General features: G+C 35.7%; 1 protein-coding gene across 1 annotated transcript in view; it reads left to right on the top strand.

Moving 5' to 3' along the window:
• The first annotated feature begins 1,557 nt into the window (after window positions 1–1,557).
• The window catches only part of ANTXR1 (ANTXR cell adhesion molecule 1), a 289,146-nt gene continuing 265,368 nt past the window's right edge, over window positions 1,558–25,335 (top strand). Inside the window, exon 1 of the mRNA XM_051975446.1 lies at window positions 1,558–2,043. Within this exon, the coding sequence (XP_051831406.1) occupies window positions 1,892–2,043 (152 nt within the window). The 5' untranslated portion in view covers window positions 1,558–1,891. The remainder of the gene's footprint in view (window positions 2,044–25,335) is intronic.

Raw genomic sequence — 25,335 nt, 5'->3', positions numbered from 1 at the left:
GTAAAGATCCAGGAGTGATTTGCCATTTCCTTCTCCAGTGGATTAAAGCAAACTGAGGTTAAATTACTAGCCCAGGGTCTCATATCTGAGACTAGCTTTGAGCTTCAGGTCCTCCTAAGCCATCATTTGGCTATGACCTGTGAGATCTAGGACCCGCAGGTCTCTCAAATTCACAAGGTTACCACAAATTCATATGGACATATACATGTTGGAATAGGACATTCGCCTAAGACCAGACAAAAAGAGTCAGGAAAGAGCTAGAACAAACTGAGGTTCAGGTTAGACCTGTGCTTTATTTAGATGCCATGTGTTCAGGCACAGATCTGGAGTGGAATAATGGGCCAGATGCCCCTCCTTACCCAACTCTTGGCAAGCAGCTCAAAGCAAACTTGCACAACTGGAAACCAGAAAAGGAAGACAGTGGGGAGGGAACAGGTGGTCCCCTTTTGTACATTAATTGGGTCACCAGTCCCTACCAACAAGAAGGGGAATTTTAAACTAGAATTACAGTCTTTTCAGCAATGAATCAAACATGGCCAAAAGAAAATTCTTCCCAAAGCTTTCACATGATCACCCAATATTAAGAATAGTGACTGAGCATACTCAGTTGGAATGGTCCTCCACTACACTTGAAATGTAGTCAACATTAGACTATTTACAGATTTTTATATCCTAACATTCCTTTCCTCAGTCCTCTTTCTGATTTCTTTTATTCACTTATCAGCTCCTCTCTGAAAGTGTCTTACTTTCAATGGGAGTCAGAGCTTATCTGTCCTTTTCCTGATGATTTCTGTACACAGAGCTCAGTGATAATTTGGTAATTTTTTTTCCATTTTATATGAGGAAATTAAGGAGCAAGTGAGATAGCTCTGTGAATACAATGCCAGATCTAGAGTCAGGAAAACTCTTCAGATCTGGCCTCATATATACTAGATGTGTGACCCTGGGCAAGTCACTAAACCCTGTTTACCTCAGTTTCCTCATCTGTAAAATGGGCTGGAGAAGAAAATAGCAAGCCCCTCTAGTATCTTTGCCAAGAAAATCCCAAATTAGATCACAAGGAAGGGTCCTCTCATAAAGAGAGGATATAACTTACCCAAAGTTGTGCAAATAGTAAATAATAGAGTAGATCATCACAGAATCCTTAATAACTAGACCTGTGTGCTTTGCACTCAGGCCCTTAATATTTTTTTTCTCCCTTTTGTATTTGAGTAGAGTTGAAGCCCAGTCTCTCCAATTCCAAACTGTCTCTATGAGTAGTTACTGCCCAAGAACGACAGGATTACTTTTGTGACTCTAGACTGGTGTATTCCACCTCCCACAACTCCCAAATAATTGACCAGAGTACAGCAAGAGCACATGGTCCCAAATAAACTCAATTCTGGTGAAAGCCAAAGCTTTGTCCTTTCCAGTCTTTACCATTAGATGGCAGGCGTTGTCTTTTTTTAACTGGAAAAATAAAGTTAAATTAAAAGGGTGGAGGGAGAAAGAGGGAGAATTAAAGAAAGAATTCTCCTTTCCAAGAACAATTTGAAAAACCCACCTCATTTATTTTCAATCTCAGACAAAGAATTGTCAGGAGTTAGAATCTCCAATGGCAAAACTCAGAGACTTTTTTTGCTTTCTGAGGTCTTAACCATCCAAAGTCATGAGAAGTCCCTTTAAAAAAAAAGTGAAATACTGTATTGTGAATCTTGAAATCTGAAACCGAGAAACAGAATTGCAGGGGAAAGAAGGAGGAAAACCTTGAACTCTTCCAGACAATTGCTTCCAGGGGAGTTTCAGAAAGAAAAAAGAAGCAGCAAAAAGCAGAGCAGAACTTTGAATGGCTTATTTGTGAGGAGATTTCAGGAACTTTCTGAAGACCATTCTTTACTCTTTTCTGGATATAATGGCTATTGTGGAGCAAAGAGCCCTTAGGATTGGCTTCAAGTGTCTCTCTTTAGCTACTTTTGTGCTTGTTTGTGCTGGACAAGGTGGAAATAGGGAGAATGGGGGTCCCGCCTGCTATGGAGGATTTGACCTATACTTCATTTTAGACAAGTAAGTGGCTTTGGTTGTTTTGCTTGCAGAAGATTGTTATTTTCAGGATAAAGGTTAGAAGTCCCTTGCACTCTAAAAACACTCCGACTTTGACTTTATTTTTTTGCATGGTTGGTAATGAATCCAAAAGTTTGGGACCTGAAAGAGTCCCAAATACAGCCTGAGCCCTGCTTGGTAACTTAGCATCCTTAGCAATAGCAGACTAAATGTGGCTGTTGCTAGGTCTAAGGGAATTGCCTGGTCCTTCTGCTGTAAGCCTTTGTTAGGGCTTCTACAGCCTACTGTTCAGCTTCCACCACTACCTAAGAATCTGCAAAGGGGAAAACTCTCTGATTTCTAAGCATCCTTCTTTCCCAAATGCTGATCTTCATTCCCCAAGAAAGGATGACTCTCTCTAATAACTGAGGCATTTACAAGAGCTACCTTTAAGTCTTTAAGGTCTTTTAAGACTACCTTTAAAGTCTGCTGGAAGAATTGGTTGTACTCTCTCCCTGTTCTATTCACATGCTCAGGGTGAGATGCTTTTTTATAATGACAGCTCTGCTATTTCAAGAAATGTAAATATTGTTAATATCTCAGTTCTGCTCTTTGCTACCTGGGCAGTCTTGGAAAAATCACTTCCTCTCTTTAAGCCTCAGTCTACAAAATTAACAAATTGTACTAAACAAACTTTAAATTCCTCTGCAGATCTGCATTTTATAAAGTAAAGATATTCTAAAGGGCTGAATTAATTTTTCCTGCAAGTTATGATTTATCTCTTTAAATCATCCTATTTAAAGCTAAAAAGGGACTTTAGAAAATTTTTAAGGCTCCCCTCTATTCTCCTGAGAGATAGTAAAATATAAAAATATTTGAAGCATAAGAGGAAAGAAGGAATTATAGAAATAAGCATTTATTAAGATCCTACTATGTGCCATATACTTTTAAAGTATCTCGCTTGTTGGAAAAGGGGAAGGGAAGAAGCACTTATTAAGTACCTACTCTGTGCCAAACACTGCTAAATGCATTATGAATACTCTCTTATTTGATCTTCACAACAATCTTGGAAGATAAATACTAAATTAGTATCTCTGTTTTACAATTAAGAAAACTGAGGCAGAAAGAATTTGTGACAGCTAAAGAGTATCTGAGATCCCGTTTGAACTCAGGTATTCTAGATTCCACCCCTAGTACACTATTCATTGCAACAGTTTGCTGCTACCTGATTGGATGCTGTAGGATCTGAGATGGTTAGAAGCAGAAAGAGAATCCCTGGAAAAAAGATTTAGAGGACAGACTAGATTTCAGAGACTATTTAGTTCAACCCCCTCATTTTAAAAATGAGGAAACTGAGACCAGGTGAGAGAAAGATACTTGCTCAAACTCACACTATACTGTTAGCAAGTAACAGAGCTAAACTTCAAAATTAGCCCCTAGTTTCACATCCAAAGCTCCTCCCATAAGATGCTACTTTTATCTCCAGTAATATGATGCATATTTAATGGAGAGAAAGTAGTGAAAATAAAGGAGTGCATATGTTTAATTTTTAACTAATGTGAGGCCACAGTTGGGGCAGGAGATACTTGGAGAAATTTTGGATTTCAATGACTAGTATGAAGGTTGTGAGATTTAATCAACAAAGTAGAAAGTCCAAACAATTAAACACTTCCAAATTTTAACCTAGGGCAAAGCCTCAGTTATTTCAAGAAATTGCTAGAACATCTGCTGAATAGTGAAGAAAAGAAAGAGGTCTCATAAAGAAACTTAATCTCATTGGAAGATCTGTCCATTTACTAATATCAAGAAAGCCACTTGCCATGGTAGTGAGATGAATTTTACAGGCTGGAAAGTATTTAGGAGCTTGGAAATAATTTTTTAAAGAGCCCTGAAAAAAATAAGATGGTCAATTATACTTCAAATGTGCTTTTCAATTGCCCCACATATATAAAGACATATGAAAATATATCTATATACATATATGTTTATGTATATGTGTATATACATACACATACATACATGTGTGTGTGTTTTGGGTTAGAATGTGTGTGGTTTTTTTCCTTCTCTTCCATAAAAACTGTTTTGAACTTTAGATTGTCCAACTGAAAAGTGAGAGCTCTCATTGGAAGATTTATGAGAAGCTAAATCCTGAAAACATGCTCTTCTACTGAGAAATGGAATTTCTTTTGTTCCTTCCAGCCACAGAGAGCATCAGCTTGCAAATTCCATTGGCTATACCTCAAAGCCCTTCCCTGGGTTCTTGTCCTCAGGGCTACTCCTTTCTTTCTGTCTTAAATCTTGAACTTCCCATTCCAGAGGGAGATGCTCTGTTCACATTTGATTCACATTAACATTTGAACAAAAGTGATCCGGGGAGACCCATATGGTCTTAAACTCAGATAGCAAAAATAACAGAAACTTGGTATGAAAAAAAAAAGAGTGCTGGAATAGCAGTTTCTACCATTATAAAATATATTTCAATATATGTATATTATTAAATATTAATAATATCTAGCATTTCTATAAAACTTTCAAGTTTACCAAGAACTTCATATGTTGTATTATTTGATTCTCACAATAACCTATAAGGAAGGTGCTATTATTTTACTCAGATTTCATAGTTGAGGAAACTAAGGTTCAAAAAATTGGAAGTGATTTGTCAAGGATCATAAAATATGGGGGAGGATTGACCTCAGGTCTTCCTATCTCCAAATCTCCAAATCCAGCAAGCCACCCCCTAGTAGTTAGCTGAAAGTTAAATATGGCACCTCAAGAAAGAGACCTCAAGGTATATTATTTGTATAGTTCTGAGACTGGGAGAGGTAGGGAATTCGATTCTACATAAATAAGTGCCCTTAGTCATAAGAACTTGATGTATTTCCTCCTGGAAAACCCATCAAACAAAGAGAGGGCAGTTTTGATGGTATGGACTGAAACTTAAGATTTTAAGATGGACAGGACATTTGAAAGAGGATTTAGTTGGCAAGTGACAGACTTATACTCACAAACCTCCTGAAGGTGGCCTGAAACAGAATAAAATGTAATTGAGAAATATTTAACAAAACAAATACAGCAAAGATAATATTAAGTGATGGTTTCCTAAGTCCTGAGGTTTCCTGAGCCCTGCAGAGATTTGCTTTTGTTTGTTTGACACCATTGATTCAGTCCAACATCTTCTCCCCATTTTATAGATGATATAACTGAGCCTGAGAAATATTAAATTGCTTACCCAAAGTGACATGAAGAGTCAGAAAGAGAAAAAGGCTTTGAATTTGACTCCAAATGTATCACTCTTCTGACTATACACATCATTGCATCTCAACTTGGCTTAGCCCATCCTTTGCATGTTGCTCTTTCTTGCCCATCTGGATCATAGCTCTGTTTATAAATTTTATGTGCTTTGGCCAGAGGATGAGTCGAGTCAAAGGGCCAAGAGATACAGAATGAGCAATTGGATAGTTTGCTGAACTTGGAATCAGAGAACTGGGTTGAGATCCTAACTCTGATGTTACTATCTAGGTACCATGGGCAAGTCATGGCAAATCTCCCTTAGCCTCAGTTTTCTTACCTGTAAAATGTAGATAACACTTTCACTGCTTGTATAACAAAGATTTTTGTTAGGGAAAGTGCCCCACAGACCTAAAAGTACTAAAAAAAAAAAGGCAAAACCTACAATTTTATTGTTATAGGAAAATCTCTCCTCTAGTTCAAGCAAATAAGCAACTCCTAGAGAGCTCCATGGGCAGTGAAGAGTTAAATGACTTATCCACAGTCACATAGGTAATATCAGAATGAGGATTTGAGTCCAGATATTCCATGGTTAACTCTTAAGTCTCATCCTGCTCAAAAATGACTTTTTACTGAGTATAGAAAGCCTGGAAAAAAAAAAAAGAAAAAAAAAGTCTATCTCTTCTGTCCTGCAAGGATTCTTAAGAAGTGATTTATTGGTGGGGAGTTGCTGCTATTGTGCACCCAAGCAGAGGGCTGTAGGAATCCAAATGATTCATTGCCTTGGGGCTTCCCAAAGCCATGTGTTGCTTCTTTTAGCTTGCTAGAACTATGTCTCCAAATTGTAAGCAATTGATTGCAATTGAGTATCTTTTTATACACCCCTCAACTACTTTTCTTCCTATGATTGATTTTCTCTTTATTTTCATAAAATTAAAATTTCAGTTAGTTTTATTCTCAAGAAAGATGACACTCTGTCTTTGTGGGAACCCTGTATACTCATACACACACACACACACACACACACACATACACACACATATATGTGTATATGCACAAATACACACACATTATATATATATATGTGTATATATATATATATATATATATATATACATACATATACTTATTTATTTATTTAGTGGAACATCATGTTTGTTCAATTGAGAGCAAAAATTCCTTAATGATAACCTAGAATACCACAGTAACACAATAGGGCATTATTAGTAGCTCCAAAGACTAGACTGATAGCTTGGCTGGCACAGGGCTTTAGTGATGGAATTTCATGTTCATTTAAACATACTTTTCTGTTTATAGTAAAAAAAAAAAAAGCATAGTGCTGGGAATTCAATCAGGCTTTCCCCTTTCTCTTATGTAATTTGGAATGCCACTAACCAGAGGAAAAACTTCCTAACACTTAGAACTGCCCCCAAAGAGCAATGAGCTCTCCTGAGAGATAGTGAATCCTTTCTCAATGGCGATCCACAAATGAAGACCAAATGATCTGTTGTAAAGGGTATATATACCCCAGAGATCATTTTTAACTCTTAAAAATCAGTGATTCTGTAATCCTAAAGACAGATGATCCATATAATGTAAACTCCTTTTAATCCCAGTTGAAGACATATCCCATGGAGAATATTCTTGGGGTGCTGTAACCTATTGTCTAACCTATCAACAAAATCTTGGGTCCATCTTTTTTCTTTGGCAGATCATTCTAATTGTGTTGATTTCATATTGGTCCAGCTTGTCAAAGACTGCCAATTTCTTTAGAGAATGGAATATAAGCACAAATAATTTTTTTATTAATTTGAGTCATCAATGGTCCCCCAAAAGTTTGTTCAAGAGTCAATAACAGAATTCATTATTTGATCTTATAAAAGCTTTTATTTAACATATTAATATGACAACTTCCTCCCCTATTCCACAAGAAGGTTGCTCAATGCACCCCTCCCATTGTCTTCAGCCCAGTTTCTTTCTTTTCTGTTCTGCTGATATCTCACTAACTTTCATCTACAATCATCTCTTAATTTTTTCTTGAACAATGTCTTCTTCTCCTTTAATCCAGCCAAGCAATCCTACTTTTTGGCTTCATTTGGACTGATGATATGTCAGAGTTGGAAAATCATCTAGTCTAACCCTTTCACTTCACAGATGGGGAAACAGGGAAATGATTTATTTAAGGTCCCACAGATAATAAAGGATAGAGCTGGGATTAGGAAAAAAAAGTCTTCTGACTCCAAATCCAGAACTCTCTCTTTCCCATTAAACCATTACTGCTGGAACATGTGCAAACTTCGTAATAGTATAAAATGGTTTAGATGGACATGTTATCTTGGTTTTTTTTTTTTTATAAATGCCTTTATTTGCTTGGAATGTTTTCTTGCCTGATGAAATTCTTCATTCCAGCCAGTATTTATTGAGTACCTGCAGTATTTAGGGCACTATATTCAGTTTGGGGATGTAAGGACAAAAAACGAAGATAAAAAATCTGAAAAGAATCAAGAGGATGCTCTTCAGGAGTTTATGATCTAACAGAGTGGGGCACAGGATGCAAACATATAAATATAATTATGAGAAAAGGTTGAATGCAAATGCAAATGCAAAGGAAAGATCCAGATAAGGTATTATCAGATATCTGAGAAGAGAAAGATGGCTTTTACCTGGGAGATGAAGGAATCACTATAATGGCTGACATTTATTTATGCTTTAAGACTTAAGACACACAAAATCTTGAAAGAGAAGGTAGCAGCTGAATTTTGTCTAGAATGAAGTACTCCTATCATAGCCACCTGATTGGTTCCCTGCTTCCAGTCTCTTTCATTTCCAATCTCATGTATTTCAAAAACATGTTCCTAAGGAATGTCCATCCCCTGTTCAAAATCCTATATTTGCTCCCTACCATCTATGAGAGAAAATATATCCTCCTTACAATGGCACTCACTAATCATTCCAACCTCATTTTATAGATTCTATGTTCTAGTAACTCTGCACTATTAGATTTTCTCTGAACCACCATCTTCAGCTTCTATTCATAGAAATTGGAACAAGATTGTAAAAAGCTTTGAATGCCAGGAGAAGGAATATATCTTCTGAGGAGCCATGAAATATTTCTGAGTAACATATATTAGTAAGAATCATGGACAGCATTAGGTATGATAGGGTAAAGGGAGGAGACATCACAAGCAGGCAGCTCTACTAAGATAATTTCTAATTAGTTCCAAATCAGGTCTAGTTAGGAAACTGTTGTAGTTGTCTAAGAAGGTGAAAGTTCTTAATAGTAAGAATTTGAAAACTAGGGGGAAAGGGTGCAAGGACTCAGCTGAGAGACATTTTGAGGCTAGATTCATAAAGATTTGACAAATGATTTAATGTGGGAGGGAAAGGAGAGAAGAGTCAGAAAAGACTAATGTGTTGGACTTGGGCAAAATGGAAGATGGTGATATCAACAGAAATGGAGAAGCAGGTATTTGGAGGGGAAAGGGGAGATAATTTGTTCAGTTTTGAATACACATAGTTTGATGTGCTTGTTCTTGGTTGGGAACAAGTGGGTCTCCCAGGATTTAAGGAGGAGGTTTGGCTGGAAGTTGAAAATGCAGAGGAGCTCTAGGAGACAATGAGGTCAGGAGTCATCCCCATAGAGGCAATCATTGAAGATCCCAACATGAATGAGATCAAGGGAGACACTAGAGAGAAAAAGGAACTTAAATTCAGAACCTTGGAGGATAACTAGTTGTAGGAGGAAAATAAAGAGCCAAGAAATAGAAAAGAAGCAATCAAATAAGTAGAAGAGAAATTTGTACTGTGTCACTGAGGTTAAGGAGGGAGAGAAGAGGAGTGATTCTATGTCAAGTCCATGGAGAAGGACTGAAAAAAAGTCATTGTTTTTTTTTAATTTTTATTTAATAATTACTTTATATTGACACTCGTTTCTGTTCCGATTTTTTTTCCCTCCCTCCCTCCACCCCCTCCCCTAGATGGCAAGCAGTCCTTTATATGTTGGATATGTTGCAGTATATCCTAGATACAATATATGTTTGCAGAACTGAACAGTTCTCTTGTTGCACAGGGAGAATTGGATTCAGAAGATATAAATAACCCGGGAAGAAAAACAAAAATGCAGATAGTTCACATTCGTTTCCCAGTGTTCTTTCTTTGGGTGTAGCTGCTTTTGTCCGTCATTTATCAATTGAAACTCAGGTCTCTTTGTCAAAGAAATCCACTTCCATCAAAATATGTCCTCATACAATATCGTTGTCGAAGTGTATAATGATCTCCTGGTTCTGCTCATTTCACTTAGCATCAGTTCATGTAAGTCTCGCCAATCCTCTCTGTATTCATCCTGCTGGTCATTCCCAGCCCAGCCCAGCCCAGCTGACTCCTCCTTTCTTGATCCAAACCCTTTCTGAGAAGAACCACAGCCTTTATATTCCCTGTCTTCCACACATATACATTATCATACTAACACACACACATACACACACACTCCATCCTTCCAGGCTTCCTTGGGGGTGGAGGATGTCCTCCCCTGCCCAGGGCCCTGGCTCCTGCCTGGCGCTCAGAGCTGCCAGGACTCCTGGGTTTGCCACCATCACCCCTGCCTGAGCCCTCGCTGCTGTTGCTTCCACCTCCACTGTTGCCCCGCTCCTGCTGCTTCTTCTCCTGCTGAGCACACCGGCTGCTCCACACCCTTCCAGGAGGAGACACGTGTTGCAGCCAGGCTGTCCTGCAAGAATTATCCCATTCACAGTCTCTGCCTTGTGGGCTCCACTCCTACAGTCCCACCTTCCCTGGGGACCAGCTGCCCGGGTGGGCAATAGCAGAGGTGGGGGCTGGGCAGCACATCTGGCCAGCCTCCCACCTCCCACCCCCCAACCAAAGCAGCAACCAGGTGTGAGGAGTGACTAGCAAGCATCAAGTGCTGAACCATGTTTTTCCTCATTGAAATGTGTCAAAAACTAAATTCAAGGAGTTTTAAAGCAGACAAGGTACACGACACATACCTATGCTCACGTATAAAAGACAGATGAAAGCAGATTGGATGGAGTTTCAAATTTTAGCTAATTATACAACACTGGATTTTAACTTTTGGAACCTGTTTCCACTGAAAACTATTGGTGGCACAGTAGAGAGAGAGCGTGCTGGCCCTGGAGCCAGGAGGACCTGAGTTCAAATGTAGCAACAGATGCTTATGTGAAGCTGGGCAAATCACTTGAGTCTGTTTGCCTTTGTTTTCTCAACCGTTAAATCAGCTGGAGAAGGAAATGGCAATTCACTCTAGTATCTCTGCCAAGAAAACCTCAAAAGGGGTCAAGGGGACCTGATTGAAACCATTCAATTTAGTCAACTCACTCATTTATCATTCAGTGTGCAATATTGAACCAGGTGTTCAAAGAAGATAAAGTGAAAAATGTGGTTTCTTTTTCCAGGAGTTTGTCATCTAACTAATGGGGGAAAACAAATAAAAAATGAGAATAAGAGAAAAATAAAAATAATATGGTACTAAATTTATAGAGGAACCAAGGAGCTCAAAACCAGAGAATGGTTGTCATGGCATGGATGAAATTAATTAAGAAAGCTTCTTGCACTAGGTTTTAAAGAAAATCCTTTCTGCAGATTTACAAGGAGACACAATGGAATTCAAAGGAGAACACACACAAGTGTGAAGAAAAACAAATAAATTTGATTTTGTTAAGTAAGGAAGGACCAGTCAAGGAACAGTATCTTTGTAATTAGAAGATGATATTACTAGTGAGGATTAATACTTCTGAGAATGTATGCATCAAAGTGGGCATTTTATCTTTTTCTTTTCTTTTTTTTCTGAGGCAATTAGGGTTAAGTAACTTACCCAAGGTCACACAGCCAGGAAGTGTTGTGTCTGAGGTCAGATTTGAACTCAGGTCCTCCTGACTTCAGGACTGGTGCTCTATCCACTGAGCCACCTAGTTGCCCCCACATTTTATGTTTTTCACAGTGTACATTGTATACATGTTATCTGGAGTGCATGTTATCATGCACTAGGTGCTTAATAAATGCTTGTTGATTGAGCTGAATTAAAGTTAAGATTGTCCTTTGGATTGGTACTTAGAGAGAAATCATGTACTAGTTTCAAAGACTTGGAAAAGTCTTTTTTCAAAGACTTCAGGCAGATTTATGTCAGCCAAGGCAGGACCAATAATAGGATTCATGATCATTGATGATGATTTCCCTTCTCACTAGCATGTGCTATCCCACCACCTGGTCTGGTCCCTTAATTCACATTGAGGAGTCTTTTCTCAGCTTCTTCATCTTTCTCCCACACCCTCCAATGGGCTGTTCAGCTGGTACGTTCCTGGCTTTCATGCAAGAATTCCACATATAAAGTTTTCCTAAACCAGGGTCTCACCCAAAAGAAGTTTTTATTGCTTTTCACTATACATTCTTTCATAGGATTATAGGATTTAGATTTGGAAGTAACTTCAGAGGTCATGTGATGCACCTCCTTCACTTTATAGGTGAGGAAACTCAAGCATAGATATTTAAGTGATTTGCATAATCATATTCTAAAGAATAGCATTGGGACTCAAATCCAAGTTTTCAGGTCAGAAATCCAATGATTCTGCCTTCTTATATTCATTTATTTCCTTGCCTTTTTTTGTCCTGGCATGTGTACATTGGGAAATTTTTTTTTTTTTTTTTTTGTCTAACCTTTCCTTTAGTGATAGGATAAGAGTGGATAATTGTCCCTGGCTCCTCTCCCTTGATATGGCAGACCTCATTCCAGCACAATCATCCTACCCTGCGGGGGTGCTCTCCTCTCAGAGGACCAGATGTTCTCACATGATTATAGAATTTAGAGGTAAAGGATACTTGGGGAATCTTCATCAACTATTCTGTTTCAAATTCTCATTTCTTAAAGTTAAGGAAGTAGAGGTCTGAAAAGTGAAAAAATCTGCTCAGGACCAAACTGTTATTAAGGGGGAAAAGTTAGGACTCCAACCAAATCCATGTCCTTGAATTGATACCCAGTGCTCATTCCTCAGTGCCACAAATCCCTTTTATTTCTTGTATGTTTATCTTATTCTTTCAAGGAAGAGAAGTTATAAATTGTTTGTAAAGGTAGCTCGGTGTATACCTCAGTTTTCTCATCTGTAAAATGAGCTGGAGAAGTAAATAACAAGCCACTCCAGTATCTTTGCCAAGAAAAAACCCAAATGGGCTCACGAAGAATCAAGCACAATGCAGTGCTTTAAAGAAGGCATGGATGATTAAGAAAGCTTCTTGCACTAGGTTTTAAAGAAAATCCTTTCTGCAGATTTACAAGGAGACACAATGGAATTCAAAGGAGAAGGAAATTCTTTAAAGAAGGCAAACATTATATCTTCTTGTAGTCCATGTATTTCATGGTAGAGAGAGCAGAAAATGAATTTAAAACTTGGAATTAGGAGCTTGGATTTGAATCCCAGCTCCAGTGTTCATTAACTGTTACCAAGTGGTCAAGTCCTTTAAGCCTTCTAGGCTTTATCTACAAAACAGGAATAATAATTTTTCTGTTTATATCAACAGGATGTTGTATATAAATGAGATAAAGGACATGAAACATCCTTGTAAATTATAAAGGACTTTAGAAAATCATAAAACATTGCTCCTAATAATAATTCTCAATTCCATAGAGCTTTACGTTTGCAAAAATTTTACTGAAATATTATTCCCCATTTTAGAAATCAGATGCACATAGTCTTTTTTGTAGTGTCCAGAAACTGAAAATTGAATGGATGCCCATCAGTTGGAGAATGGCTGAATAAATTGTGGTATATGAATATTATGGAATATTACTGTTCTATAAGAAATGACCAGCAGGAGGATTTCAGAAAGGCCTGGAGAGACCTACATGAACTGATGCTGAGTGAAATGAGCAGGACCAGGAGATCATTATATACTTCAACAACAATACTATATGATGATCAATTCTGATGGACGTGGCCATCCCCAGCAATGAGATGAACCAAATCAGTTCCAATTGTTTAATAATGAATAGAACCGGCTACACCCAGGGAAATGAGTGTGGGCCACAACATAGCATTTCCAATTCTTCTGTTATTGTCCTCTTGCATTTTTGATTTCCTTCTCAGGTTATTTTTACCTTATTTCTAAGTCTGATTTTTCTTCTGCAGCAAGATAACTATATGTGTATATATATATATGTTATATTTAACATATACTTTAATATATTTAACATGTATTGGTCTATCTACTATCTAGGGGAAGTGGTGGGGAGAAGGAGGGGAAAAGTTGGAATAGAAGGTTTTGCAAGGGTCAATGCTGAAAACCCATGCATATATCTTGTAAATAAAAAGCTATACTAAAAAAAAAAAAGAAATCAGATGCACAGAGCTTTAAGTTGCCTATAGGAAGTAGTATTAGAGTTGAGATCTGAATCCAAACCTATAGATTTAGGTCCAGAGTTTCTTCATAAATTCATAAATGTTTGTTAAATGTTAAAGCCATTAAAGATGGTCAGAATTTGGGACATCTCTCCATATAATTTCTGCAAAGTAAAAAAATAAATCAGTTTGGCTCAAGTGATGTAATCTAATTACTTTTTCAGCATGCACACGGCAGGTCTGAGAAATATGCCAGAGGATATGCCAAGTGCCCTTTATGTCTTTTGCTGCAGAAAAGCCAATTAGCAAGAGGCTATTTTGAACATTCACCTGGCAACGGTCTGGGGCTCCTTTATGCATTGAAAACAGACACACATTTTTAGTCATGTCCAGGATCCAATCTCATTTTTATTTATAGGAAACATACCTAAGCCAGCTAAGGATGCCAAGCCTTGCTTCTGGATTGGAGTGACTTCTTGAGCCCTTGGAATAATTACGGGTTATCTCAAGACAGTTACTTCCTCTAGCATTTCAGAAGGATATTCTCGGCTTTGACGCTGTCTAGCAAGTGCAGGCTATTTCTTGGCTGACACAAACAAACAAGCCCTCTACAGTCTGGCTTTGACCCACCTTTTCTAGCTTTAGTTATTTTCCTTCACATATTTTCTGCTCCAGCATATATATATATATATATATATATATGTATGTATACATATACACATAAATATACATATATATGTAAATATATGTTTATGTTGCAAATATACATATGCATATACATATATGTGAATATATATTCATATAGAGATAGAGAGAAAAACATAGAGACAGACAGATAGAGATGCACATATATTATTGATTCCAATAGAATATAAGCACCTTGAAGGCAATGGGTTATTTAATTTTTTGTGGTATCTACAGCATCCAGCAGAATATTTGGCACTTACCACAATGCTTGTTGAATGAATGAAACAACAAAAACAACCTCAAAATTTTTGGCTGCTTTATTTTTAAAAGGGAAAGAATTGAAACAATTGTGTATATATATATATATATATGAGATGAGTGGCCATAGTAGATCATATATCTATATGGATGGAGATAAATAGATATAAATCTATATCTATTTAGATAGACATAGATATGACAATAATTATGTCCAGACTATTTTTCTTTATCTACATCTATATCCAGCTGTCTATATATACATAGTATCTATACAGATATAGAGATGTATATAGAACCTGTGAATTAATTATTTGCACATATTATTAATTACATTTAGATAGATGGATAGAGATATATATGTATACACAGAATTTGACCAAACCAGACTAATCATTGTCCCTCACACGTGATTGCTTCTCCTACTTTCTGGCCTTTGCACATACCTGCAATGCCTTCCCTTCCCCAGCTCTGCTGTTGAAATCCCCATTTTCTCTCAAAGCTCATTTTAAGTACCATTTCTATATGAGACCTTTCCTAATCCTCCCCAGTTGCTATCCACCATTACCTTTATTTACTTTGTTCATATTTTGTGTGTGTGTATATATGTGTATATTTAATGTTTACCTGTTGTTTCCCTTAATTGGATGCAAGGGCTTTAAAGGTAGAAATATTTTAATTTTTGTTAAATTAGCCAGAGTATCAATGGAACACATCTCAACCAAAATTAGAATAGGTATTCCTGTTTTAATAAGAGAAATTTTCTTCTTTGGATTCACTCTCCCCTCCCCCCTCAACTACTAATTGTGTTTTGTACTTCTTTATGGAGTCCTTTATTTTTTACATCAAGGGCATATATTTCTGACATAAATTCATTCTTACTTATTTTTCCCTTTGTGAATTTTATTTCTTTTTAAAATCATCCTAAATTCTTGTTGTCATAGCTTTTTGGGGGGTTCATAGAATTCTGACATTCATTAGTCCGTATTGCTTTATTTTCTTTCATCTTCATGTTTGCTTATTATCTTTTAATGTCTTTTTGTGATTTTGCTATTTTCTTTCTTCTTTCTAGATTTCTTATTCATTAATGTATTTGTATTGTACATCATATTTTGTTAATTTTTCTTGATATTGTTGGTGTTTGGGAGTATTTTTCTTATATTTTTGATAACTATGTCAGCCCCTTCTTCTTCACTGATGGGACTGACTACTCAAGGCTGGGTTACAGTACTGCTTTACTGTACTCAGATGGGGAATCCTTAGCTTCTCTGCTCTGATTCAGCTCCTGGTAGGGAAATAGTCCCAGCTCAATTTCCAGTCTCCTATCCTAGGCCTCCTGGTTGGGAGGATTTCTACCCAAGATTGAAGAGCTTGTTTCTTGAAGATTAGAGATAATCTTCTCAATAAAGCATTTCCTCCAGATATAGGAACTGGGTTTTAATAGAGAAATTGAGGAGAAAAGCTTGGATCCCAATTGAATAATTAACTAATAAATCCAATTTATTAATATAATATTAAAGTAATAATTTCTCTCATTCCTACATATTTATAGATCTCCCTCTTCCTAACGGAGGAAAAAACAACAGGTAGAATCCCCCATCATCCATACCACTCTCTATTTTTTAATTTCTATTTACTATTACTTTATTATTAATTACTTTAATTACTATTTACTAAATTTCTATTTTCTGGATCACATCTGGTTGTCCACATACACAGCCATTTCTCATACTAAAAATAAAAATCAAAAACCCTCACTAAAATCCACCATCTCCTTAAGTTCTTGTGCTATAATTTCTCTTTACATTCAGTGACAAAGAACAGAAAAAATCTTCCTACTCTCCTCATTTTCATCTTATCTCTATTATTGACTACCTCTTTCTCCTAGATATTCTTTCCTCATTGGAGCTCAGACTGACTTGGCTTAGTTATGTTGAGATAGAAATCATCTATATAGGCATTATAATTTAGTCCTCCTGGAAAGATCCAAAAAGAGGGATAAGAAGAGAAGAGTAGGGCCATGAAATACACATAATAGTTGAGGGAAGAAGTGACCTTCAAATGGAACTGAGAAAAAGATGTCAGACAAACAGGAAGAAAATCAAGAAAGAAATTCTCTACTTCAAAAACCCAGTTAGGGAAGACTATCCAAGAGAACAGAATGATCAAGAAGGTGGAAACAAGGAGAGGTGTCTTTTGTCAGTGAAAGGAGGGAGGTATTAGTTGATGGATATTGAGATTGAGCTTGATAAATTCTATAGTGTTTTAATTTTTACAAAGAGTTATACACATTTCAGATTCAAGTTTGATGGGGAGTACTTCAAAAGAATAAAAGAACAGAGGCAGAAGAATGTAGGATGCTTCAGGATATTGGCATGTGGATAGTTGGATAAAACTTAAGGTAGATTTAAAAAAAAATCCATATAGAAGATATAGTTGACAAAGATAGATTGGGAACAAACTGAATAGCAGGATAGGAACTTGGACTTAGTTCTTTGTGAAAATGTTGATTTCTATTATATACACCTTGGTTTTTAAAATAAAAAGAATATAATCAATTTAACATGTTTCAAAATTTCAAATCTTCCCTGATTATTTATCTGAATTTCTTTTTTCTTCTGTGTTTTTTGAAAATCAAATTGTATTAATATCTTAAGTTGCCTAAATTCTCCCAATATATTTCCCTTCTCCTTTTTCAGAGAGGTGGAAAAAAAGAAGAAGAGAAAACAATAAAAACCTCAGCAAAAGCAATCAATGCAGTTAAAAAATTTGAAAATGTATGCAATGTCAGGCACTCATAGACTACTGGCTTCACCTTTGCAAAAGAGTAGTGGTTGTTTTTCCTAATCAATGAACATCTAGAGATTTTGTTCCAAGTCTTTGTACCATCCAAAAAATGCTAATGAAAATTTTAGGTGCTTAGATTTCCAAATTCTTTTGAAAATGTACTAATTCACAGCTCCATCAGCAATACATTAGTATAGGGGCAGCTAAATGGTGCAGTGGATAGAGTACCAGCCCTGAAGTCAGGAGGACCTGAGTTCAAATATGGCCTCAGACACTTAATAAATACTTCTTAGCTTAATCCCAAATGCCTCAGCAAAATAAATAAATAAATAAATACTTTAGCATACCCATCCTTCCACAAGTTCTTTGTCATCTTTGCCATTTTGCTGGTTGTGATCAAACTTTAGGGTTGCTTTCATATGTATTTTTCTTATTTGTGATTTCAAATATTCTTTCATATGATTATTAAATAGCTTGCAATTCTTCTTTTGAAACTGTTTGTCCATATCCCTTGACCATTAATGCACAAAAGAATGACTTTTAGTCCTATATATTTCTGTTGTCTAAAGACCAAAACTTTATCTGAGAAATTTAATACAAAGTTGTTTTTTTCCTAATTGACTGCTTCCTTGTTTATCCTGAATGATAAACCCTTAATAAATGATGGTTTTCTTCCTTCCTTGACAATTTTAATAATGCAATAGGCATGAATAGGAATCTCAGAGCTCTCAATGTAAATTTCTCTTATAGCAATTTAGAGTATTTTCAGAAGACTGTCTTCCTTTGGGAATTGCCTGTTCATATTCTTGGGCCACTATCTATTGGGGAATAGCTATCATTCTTACATGGTTGAATAATCAACTATGACTATATCTTGGATATTAGACCTTTTTTTTTTTGAGAATCTTGCTAAAGCAAAGTTTTCCCCTCCTCCCAGTTAACTATTTCCTTCTTATTTAATAGAATTTATTACTTTTTCAAAAACAGTTCAATTTTATGCAAAAAAAAAAAACCTATCCATTTTGTTTTCCTTGATTTTTTGTCTTTTGTCTGGTCACAACTCCTTCCCTATGAATATTTAAAAGGGATTTTCTTCTTTGCTCATTGAATTTACAATTTGATTTGTTGGGGACATCTAGATTTTTTTTATAAATTTGGAGCTTGTTTAATAAACAGTGGGAAGTAATTAAAAGCTTTGGAGCAGGATAATGAAATCATCAGAATTTAAAAGATGAGCCTCCCTTGTATTTGTAATAAAGCAGTAACATCATAAACTCATGGGATTTGTATCTGGAAGATCATTAAGGGTCAGAGGGATGAGGAAATTGAGGTTCAGGAAACTGAAATGAATTGCATAAGACCACATTAGACTGTAATTTGAAAATAATAAAAATCAAATTAGAACTCAGGCCTTCTGAAATCAAGTTCAGTTTTCCCCTCACTAAACCCTTTCTAAGTTTTCTCACTATGTACTGAGAAGGAAAGATTTGATACATGTCGTTTAAAATGGTTGGAGTGAGTTTGCTAGAGGCAGATAAGTAGCATAGAGGAAAGAGCACTGAGACTAGAATTAGGAAGATCTGAGTTCAAAAGTTGCATCAGACACTTAGCTATGTGATTCTGAGCAAGTCACTTTTAACTTCTGTTTGTCCCAATTCCCTCAACTGTAAAATAGACATAATAATAGCACCTATCTTACAAGGTTGTTGTGAAGATTAAATGAGATAATATTTGTAAAGTCTTTAGCACAATGTCTAGAAAATAGTAGGTGCTTAATAAATTTTTATTCTCAATTTTCCTTTATTTGGAGGAATAAATCAATAATGGTGAAATTTCAGGCATTGGTAGAGGAAGTATTTTTGGTTGAGGGAAGCCTTTAAAACTCTTAATTTATTTCCAGTGACTTCCTTGAATCTGAACATCAGGGTTGTGACTTCTGATTGTGTATCCATATCTGGGCTAAATTATGGTTTTGATTTAAGGTAGAGATGGCAAACATTCCTGAGTGTATCCAAAGCAAATCAAAAGATAACTGAGAAATATCTAACAAAATACATAACTACACTGAATATAGATAATGTTACATTTAAAAACTAAACCAATTTACAATCTATAGGGTATCTTATGTATGAATTAGTGCCTCTCCTCCCTTTTTATTTGCATTTAACACCCCAGGCTTAGGGTTCATCAAGTAATTCCTTTCAGTCTCAGTTTTCTCACAAGCAAAATGAAGAGTCATACTTACCACTTATATTACTTTCTTCACTCTCCACTAATGTATTGTCATCACTTCCTTCAAGGTCTGGATCAGAAATGACAAATTCTGAGTAATCTTTTATATATACATGCACATAGTTATATAATATATATATTAGTTATGTAATATATATGATATATATTATATACAATATATACTAATACATAGTTATATTATATATATTGCATATACACATATACATATATATGTATATGTATATATCATCCTCTCATCATTCCTCACCAGGACATCCTTTTTAAATTATATATTCAATTTTCATGATTGTCCCTGTTATGGGAAATGTGGACAGCTGCCTAGTCCGTTCATATGATAGTGTAGGCAGGGATTTGGCTAATGATTGGAAATTCCCTTGAGATACTCTCCAAAATGCTTTAGCCCTGGGGAATCAGTTGAATTCAGTTTTAGATAATCTCATTGACAATTCATGCAGTGATATTTGGGGAGCCAGATCACGGAAGAAGAGCTGCTGCAAATTGAATTTAAGTGTCCTCTACAAGGAATTGAAAAATGTATGGTGAGAGTGAACAGTGATGCAAGGGTAGGAATCTGTGGTGTTTAATCCATTCAGTCCAGTCTCCTCATGATTCAGATGAAGAAACTAAAGCACAGGAGACAACGTGACTTATTTTGCATAGGTAATAAGTAGCAGATTTGGAATTTGAAGTCAGGTCCAAGATCAAGTCTAGCATGCATTTCATTACTTGTGCTGCTTCTTTTCAATGTGATTTGATTGTCAATTAGTCCATAAACATTTATTAAGCTCCTATTATGTAGTTGGCACTGTCCTAAGTGCTGAGATTACAAAAAGAGAAAAGAAAATAGGGGCTGCCCTCCAAGGATTTACTATCTAATGAGTTAATGAGAGATATCTACAGATCGCTGGTCAGCCCAGCAACATAACTTGCACTGCTTCAGAACTTACATGATGTATGTACCAGGATTCAGTGAATATGATGAAAACTATGGGGTCTAAATATGATGATTTATATAGGAGCAGTTAGATAGTGGTGGATAAAGCACCAGGAAATGGAGATAATTATATCACTTATCTTGCAGAGTTATTTTGAAAATCAAATAATAATCAGAAAGTGCTTAGAACATTCACAGCTCATAGTAATCCCTGTATAAATGTGAGCTTTTTATTTTTGACTATTATTATTGAATTATTATTGACTATTTATTTGTTGTTGTTGTTTAGTTGTTTCAGTCATATCCAACTATTTGTGACTTCATTTGGAGTTTTCTTGGTGAAGATATTGGAGTGCTTTGCCATTTTCTTTTCTAGCTCATTTTACAGATAAGGAAATGGAGGCAAATAAGGATCACACAGGTAGTAAGAGTCTGAGGCTGGATTTAAACTCATTGAAGATGAGATTTCCTAATTTCAGGCCTAGTATTTTATACATTATGGTGTCACCTAGATGCCCATTATTATTATTACTAGCTTATAACTGACAATTAAGTAGAGCTTTAATGTTTTCAAAGCTGCTGACATGTATTGTTTCATTTGGTCTTCACGAGGATCCTATGAGGTAAATACTACTATTATTCCCATAGAAATCTAATCTTAGCTAGGTTAAGTGACTGGCTTCTTGGTCACAAGTCCAATAAATGTATAAATCAAGATTAAAACTCAGATCTTCTTGACTCCAAGCCCAAAGCAATATCCACTGGACTACTTAGTAGCCTCTCATTTTGTAGGTGAGAATTTAATCCATGGAGATTAAATAATGTTCCCAAAATCAGACAGGTAGTAAATAGTAGTGTTGAAATGCAAACTTAGGCCCTGTGATGCTAAATTTTGAGCTTTTTTCTAGCACTTCTTACTAATTCCTCTCATGTTACATTTTCTCTGCTATAGCAGAAGGGGAACTCATTAAGGAAATAGCAAGAGAAGAAAAGGGATTTTAAACAATTTTTCAGTGGAGCTGGGCTTTGACCTCAACACTATTCTTTTGCCCATCTGGTTAGAGAACTTATTTATTCATTATTTCATTTTAAAGTTTATATTCTAAAAATGATGAACCAGATGTATCTTTTCATAGTTTTTGATTTCATTCTTAATTAAATTGTTCTTAAGCACTTTGGAAGCAAGTTCATGAACAAAACTAAATGTGGGGCAGTTCACAAATGTCTGGCGTTTGCCTTCACTAAAGCCCACACACAGCATGCTCTAGAATTGAAGGAGTAAATAATATGAAATGTGGTCAAATCTAGCCTAGAGTTGCCTATCTAAATGACATAAACTGAACCTACTCCAGACTTCCTATTCTGAAAGAATGGTTAAAATAAAATAAATAAGCATAAAAGAAAAATGTTTTCATCACACAGTTATTCTGCTCTTCCAGAATAAAAATTTGCCTGGGTCAAAATTGGATTAATGAGTCCAACTGAGAGTTCTTCCAATTCATTTTATTCTAACACTCATGCCAAAAAAAGAAAAAAAATTAAATTCAACTAATTTGGCTCACTTGGTTCTTTGACTCAAATTGTCTTATGTGGCTAATGGAAAGAGGCTGTATTTTTTGCAGAAAATAATCATGAGGAGGTTTGGAAATCTCCAACTAATGCAAAAATACACATTTCAGAGAATCAGTCTGAATGCAATTCAGATCCCTTATTTTGCAGATGTTCTTTGCACACATACACACCCTTGGAAACAACTGAACTGTAATGTGATCATAAAAATCAACTACAGAACAAAAATCTAAGCCAAGGCCATACATATGTGAGTTGCAAGATGGTAGTCTCAGCTGACAAGCCAATTAGTACACTCACTTTAAAAGCCACATCTAACTTTTACCTTCTCCAGGGGTCCTAGTTCAAGATGGGTCTTGTAGGGATCATAACATTTTAAGTTTGGAAGAAACCTTAGAGATCAACCATTACCCATTTCCTCATATTGGGAGATGAGGTAACTGAGACCTAGAGATGTTAAATGATTTCCCCTAAGTCACATAAGTTGTAAATGAAAGGTCTAAGATGTAAAATCAAATTTTCTGATTCTAAGTGAGGGTTTACTCTAGTTTGACAAGCCTGGGATAGGCTGACCTTTTAATAATGATGACAATCATATGTACTGCTAATATTTTACATGATTTATAATTGGTCTTTGATGCTTACCTTCTATTTCTCCTGGATATTATATATTGGAATTTCTCTTAAGTTCTGAGATTTTTGTTACAAAAACTGAAAGTCTTTCAGTTCATTAAACATTCACTTTTCCCCTGCATGATTATACTTAACTTTGCTGGGAAAGTTACCTATAGTCATAAGCCTAGCTCTTTTGGCATACAGAATATAATATTTCAAGATCTAAGACCCTTTAATGTAATAGCTGCTAAGTCTTGTGTAATCCTTATTGTAGCTACATGATATTTAAATTGTTTTTTTTTTTTTCTTGCTGCTTCCAATATTTTATTTTTAACCTGGGAACTTTGAAATTTGGCTATAACCTTCCTGAAAAATTTCCACCTGAGGATCTTTTTCATGTGGTGATTGGTGCATTTTTTCTTTCTGCTTAACTTTCATATTTTAGAACTTCAATTTTCTTTGATAATTTCTTATAACATTGTATCAATATTCTTTTTATTGTATTTTTTCAGGTAGTCTGACTGCTCTTGCATTATTTCTCCTTGATCTGTTCTCCAGTTCAGTTGTTTTTCTGTTGAGATGTTTTACTTCCTCTTCTACATTTTCTTTCTTCTGGTTTTGCTTTATGATTTCTTGGTGTCTTGGTACTTATTAATTACTATACTTGCCAGCCATAGCTTGGCAAATGTCTGGTCAGCACAGTTGTGCTTAGTGTCCTCCAACACATTCTGCACAGTGAAGATTTCTAAACCTGAGGCTACTCTCAACTCACCTGCCCCCTTGACTTGTTGTCTGTTGATTTTGCGCAGTTGACCTGAGAGTATTTATACTTTACTTAGGTTAAACCTCCCACCCTTCGAAGTTGGGTCTTTCCTAATCTTCTCAAATTCTCTTAGGAGGACAGTGGCTTTCCCCCGTTTATTTCTGCTGCCTGAGGCAATGTTCTGTCTTTTTTCTTAATAGAGGAAATATGAGAACCAAAGTTTTCTGACCTCTTCCACCATTCCAGAATTCTCTCCTTGGTTATGCCTTTAAATCCAAATTCCTCTGGCTTTCATTGACTGGCCAAAAATGGGTTCCAACTCAAGCTTCTCTTGATCATTGTTTGGGTTTTAATGGCTTAGAGTGGCTATAGATAGTAATCATTTTTTGTAATGATCAGAAACTCTGAAGACAAACTAGGCCATCTTTTGCCTCAGTTCTTACCTAGCCTTTAATCATTGGGTGGATATTGCCTTTGACAAACTGAGATGTGAGAAAGACCTTCCCTTAAAGAGGCCAAGGTCTCCCACTGCATCCTGGGCCATTGCTGGGCATCTTGATTTATGTCTTGCTATCAGACTCAGATGACTCGGGAGGAAAGAGTGAGAATGATGAATTTACGCAGCCCTGCTTCACTTAAAGTCAATCCCCTTGCAAATCAAGACATTACCTTTGTGTTGTTATATTTCCTTCTAAAGAATAAAGGACAAATAACAGCAACAATGACATAGAAAATATGGCATGGTTGTGTAAGTTTCACTGAAAAGTTCTAACAATCCTATCAAAATTGATGTAGTATTTCTAAACCTTGTATCATCTAATGGATTAGTGACCAAAATAAATGAATAAATAGTTCCTCAAGAGGAATTAAAAACTATTAACTGACATAAAGGAGATTTGTCCAACATTGAAGCTAGAAATGCAAATCAAGCTGACTGAGATTTTACCTCACACATAATAAATTTACAGAAGATAACAAAAGTAGTAATAATCTATGTTTGGAGGGTCAATTACATTATTGGTAGAACTATGAACATGTCTATCCATTCTAGAAAGCAGTTTGGAATTATGCTTAAAAATTAGTGACTATATAAAATCCATACCTTTTGAAAACATCCATATTTTTTGACCTAGACATTCCACTGTTAGTATATATTCTAAGGAGGTCAAAGATAGGAAGAAAGGACCATATATACCCAAATCTTTACAACAACTTTTCACATTTAATTATTTCACATCTACAACTTTTTATATTTGGAAAGAATTGAAAATAAACTAGATGCTCATCAATTAGGGAATGACTAAATACATTGTGGTATATGAATATGATGGAATATTATTATACTGTAAGAGAAAAAGAATATGAATAATATAGGAAAGCATGGAAAGATTTATATGAACTGATGCAATATGAAGAAAGTAGAACAAGGAAAACAAAATACATAATCACTATAATAATGTAAACAGGATGAATAATAATTGAAAATTTTTTCTAATTATAATGACAAGTTTGATTCTAAAGAAGAGATATAAGGACCTATTTCCCTCCTTTTTTAATGGAATGTTTAGTGTGTATGTGTACATGTTTGTGGAAAGGATGATACAGATATGATGCTGCATTTATGGCTGGATTTTTTTTAATGTTTTGGTTGGTTTTGAGGAAGTGGATTTTAAAAAGATTAATTCCCTCTTGTATGAATTGTCTCCCTGGGTAAGGAAGATGAAAGAGAAACATACAAGGAAATGAAGATGATGGAAAAACAAAAGATATCAATACAAGTTTATTTTTAAGAATTAACTAATTCCTGCTTTAACATCTCAGAGAAATAACTCAGCATTTTTTCCCCAACTTCCCTGTTT

Source organism: Antechinus flavipes, chromosome 2, assembly GCF_016432865.1.
Source record: "Antechinus flavipes isolate AdamAnt ecotype Samford, QLD, Australia chromosome 2, AdamAnt_v2, whole genome shotgun sequence".
Lineage (NCBI taxonomy): Eukaryota > Metazoa > Chordata > Mammalia > Dasyuromorphia > Dasyuridae > Antechinus > Antechinus flavipes.
Note: the sequence above shows the minus strand (reverse complement) of the source record. Positions and strands in the feature narration are given on the sequence as shown.